Source organism: Alligator sinensis, unplaced genomic scaffold, assembly GCF_000455745.1.
Source record: "Alligator sinensis unplaced genomic scaffold, ASM45574v1 scaffold1031_1, whole genome shotgun sequence".
In the NCBI taxonomy this organism is placed as follows: domain Eukaryota; kingdom Metazoa; phylum Chordata; order Crocodylia; family Alligatoridae; genus Alligator; species Alligator sinensis.
Genome location: NW_005842167.1, coordinates 184,011 through 187,423, shown reverse-complemented (window position 1 = coordinate 187,423; position 3,413 = coordinate 184,011). Strand labels below are relative to the sequence as shown.

At 48.8% G+C, this 3,413-nt stretch overlaps 1 protein-coding gene across 1 annotated transcript in view; it reads right to left on the bottom strand.

Moving 5' to 3' along the window:
• The window catches only part of UFM1 (ubiquitin fold modifier 1), a 33,340-nt gene extending 33,183 nt beyond the window's left edge, over positions 1–157 (bottom strand). Inside the window, exon 1 of the mRNA XM_006025776.3 lies at positions 44–157. Coding sequence (XP_006025838.1) covers positions 44–45 — 2 coding nt within the window. The 5' untranslated portion in view covers positions 46–157. The remainder of the gene's footprint in view (positions 1–43) is intronic.
• Between the last annotated feature and the right edge of the window lie 3,256 nt (positions 158–3,413).

Sequence of the window (3,413 nt, the reverse complement as noted above, 5' to 3'; positions counted from 1 at the left end):
AGGGGGGTAAGGTGGGGGCCGGGGGAAAGGATCTGTCACTCACATGGTCCCGGCCCGACAGCTCCCGCCGCTCCCGGAGCCCACGTCAACCCGGTGCCGCCGAAAGGGCCCTGGCGACCGCTTCCGCCTTTATTGAGCTGGCCAGTGGGCAGCCTGATCGCGTGCCCACTGCGCACGGGACGGGGGTGGGGGACGACTCCGAGCTATTCGCGGGAGAGGGGGGGCAGGCCCCGTGGCTGCGCCCCGGGGGGGACTTTCTAATCAGGCACTGAGAGGGCAGCCGGGCTGCCCTGAGGACCCGTTCTCAGCGGTTGGAAGTACCACGCGCCCAGCGCCGCGCAGGAGGGGGCGCGCGGGCGCGGGGAGCAGTGTTCTCCTGGCGCGATGGTACGGTCCGAGGCGCGGCCACAGAAGGCGGCGGCGGGCCTTACGCGCCTCATTTGCATAAAGAACGAAAGGAGCGGGGCCAGAGCAGCAGGTGCCCAGGGACTGAGTGAGGTCCACTTGCTTGCCGGGGGGGCGCTCTGGGATGTAGGGGCTCCGGCTCCACCCTTCATTGCTCTGGGAGCAGAGTGGGTTCAGTCCAGCAGGCTTGCCCTGACTTTGCCACCAGTCCATGGACCATAGCTGGGGAATCACTGGCCTAGCAGACTTAGGGCCTTGCCATCAATTTGGAAAGTGGGGTCCAGAGGGCCCTGCCCCTGCCAGGCATTGTTTACTAGAGCTGAAGGCCAGTTTCTGAGAAAGTGGGAGGACTGGGGGATCATTGCACAACTGGGTATGTGCATTGGAGTGGTGGTATGCCTTCTGATACCCACTTGGGTGGCTTCCTTCTTCTGTTGTTTGGCTTTGGTTGTTCTGGTAATAATGTTATCGGTATGGTTTTTCCTGAAAAGGAGAGAGTCCAAGCTGGAAGGTGACTGCTGCAAGGCTGGGTGCATGTACTGAAGGAGTGCAAGCCTTGTGATGCCCACCAGATGGATTTTCCTGCTTCCATCATTTGGCTTTGTTTGTTTTGGTCTTGGTTGGTCAGTTGCTAAGCCAATGATATTTTCAGTCTATTTTTTTCTGCCTTTGCATTTAACAGTAAAGAAATAGCCCAACCGCATGCCCATGCTAAAGAGAACAGGAGCCACTGTCTACGCTCGGCCCTCCAAATGAAATCTTTGTTTGCTTTTCCCCCTAGCGTGTTGAAAAGGGAACCTCGCATCCAAGGCTCTTCCTGCAGAAAAGAAAGCCTCTTCTTGAGGCACATAAGACCAACAGAAAAATGAGGGAAGGATAGCAAAAAATCGCTTTTGTTTCTGATGCTTGTTGCATTTTCTAGTAGGCCACAGAGTACAGCATGTGACCCAATTAGCTACTCCTGTGTTTTGGCTTAATTCCTCTGGCAAATGTATGGCTGAATTGCTTTTGTTTTCTTCTGGCCACTTTGTGGAAATTAATCTTTCCCTGTGACTGGCAAGCAGGAACTAATGTTACCTGTCAGCTCTGTGTTCCTGAGGGAGCCCTGGCACCCAGCTTGCTGGACTTACAAAGGACTTTTTCAGGAGCCCTGACCACAAATGCTGTCATACTTTTCCCAGGATGACTGGTGGAAGTCCTCCCCACAAAGTTTATGAACACTCCAAGTAATCCCCTTGAGTGTTAAAAGACTACAGTAAAATCTGAAAGTCATGCTAAACAGGCTTATTCACAACAGGTAAAATACAAAACGCTGATGCTGACTTCACAGTGCAAGCATAGCTAGGCCATCTGAGAAGAAACAATGTGGTATCCCTTCCAGTATATCTTTTATAGTCATAATAATTTCAATCTGGCTCCTAAGTGTCTGGTTACTCCTTAAAACTTGATGTTTTTCCTGGTTGTTAATCAGTTTCTTGAGATGTTTCAAGCCAGATAACCCCTTGTCACTGAGAAAGGTAATTCATTTAAATTTAAACTGTTTATATAACAGGATTTTCCCTGTCAGTTATGGCTTGGGACCCTCTAGATTTACACAATTAGAAGAATGCTTGAAAGAGGCTGGACTAAGGGTATAAGAAAGCTGTAAAGCAGTAAACTGTGCTTCAAGAGAGACATCTCTCTGACACCATCCACCACTGTTCTTGAGAAGCTGACAGAAACAGATCGTCTCCCTTCCACGATCGTGTTAGAAACTTTGCTTGTCAAGAAATCACCCGAGTGCCTTGGAATGGTGAGATCCCAGCTCTCACTCTCTCTCTTTCTCCCTCTTTCTCTTTCTCTCTCTTTTTCTTTTTCTCTCTAGGCATAGCTTTCTGAACCTAAATTGTATTAATTAAGCTTGAGCTAGGTTTCCCCAAATACTCAATTAAACCAAGGTAATATTGTAATTGTTTTTGTTTATTTTCCCTTGCATGTCTATTACTACCAATACCATTATAAATTTCATATGCTTAGCAATAAATAACTTTTATAGTCAAACTGGTGGTAACCGGGTGTATTTTTCCTTCTCTACTTCCCCTTCCTCACTTGGTCTGCAGCAATGCTTTTACCTAAGCCAAAGATCCCTGTGAAGCCCAGAAATACTGTGGGGCTTGCTTATCAAGAGGCTACCACTGCTAGGACAGTTAGGGTAAAAGATTGGGACGTGCTGAGTTTGAGACATAAGGGAATCAGCTTGTATAGGCTGATTGACCCAGTTTGGCTCAGACATGCCCTAATAAACTGAATGCTGGCTCATAAGGGTGTCAAGCTAGACACCCAGCCAGATTCAGAAGTATTCTGTTCACCTGTGTGCTTGCATCTGACTGCATTTTATTGTTACCTTAATGAACTGATTCCTGGAATACAAGGGTGTCAGCCTGTATATGCTGATCAACCCAGCTGTGTCAGGTGAGTCACGTTAATGTGTGGGTGTGTGTGTGTGGGTGTGTGTGTGTGTGTGTGTGGGTGTGTGTGTGTGTGTGTGTGTGTGTGTGTGTGTGTGTGTGTGTGTGACTGATTTGGTGGCTGGAGAAACCCAGCCCCACTGAAGCAGAGTCCTGCAAGATAGCTCTATTGGGAATGAAGACTTGCAGAAGGGAGAGATACAGCTCCATATAGAAACACAAGTAACGCAAGCAGCACATTGATAGAATTGCAAAAACCCTAGAAACATATCCCTAATAAATGAGCACACCCCAAAGTGATGGGCAAATATGGTGACACTGACCACAAGCCACCCGGACTGGGCCTAGCAAAGAGTTACAACATTAAACTCACCCTCTCTCACTGAACAGTTTTGTTAGGGCACGTGTGGGTCACAAACTTACCATGCCTGGGAGCAGCACCTTACCATGCTAACAGCTGTGTAACCTGTGTGAGAGGCTGTTTCTAGGGTAGCAAGGGTGTGGCTATATTCGTTCGTTGGTCAGGAAGAGATAGGGCAGTGTGCATGGAGCAGCAAGGCA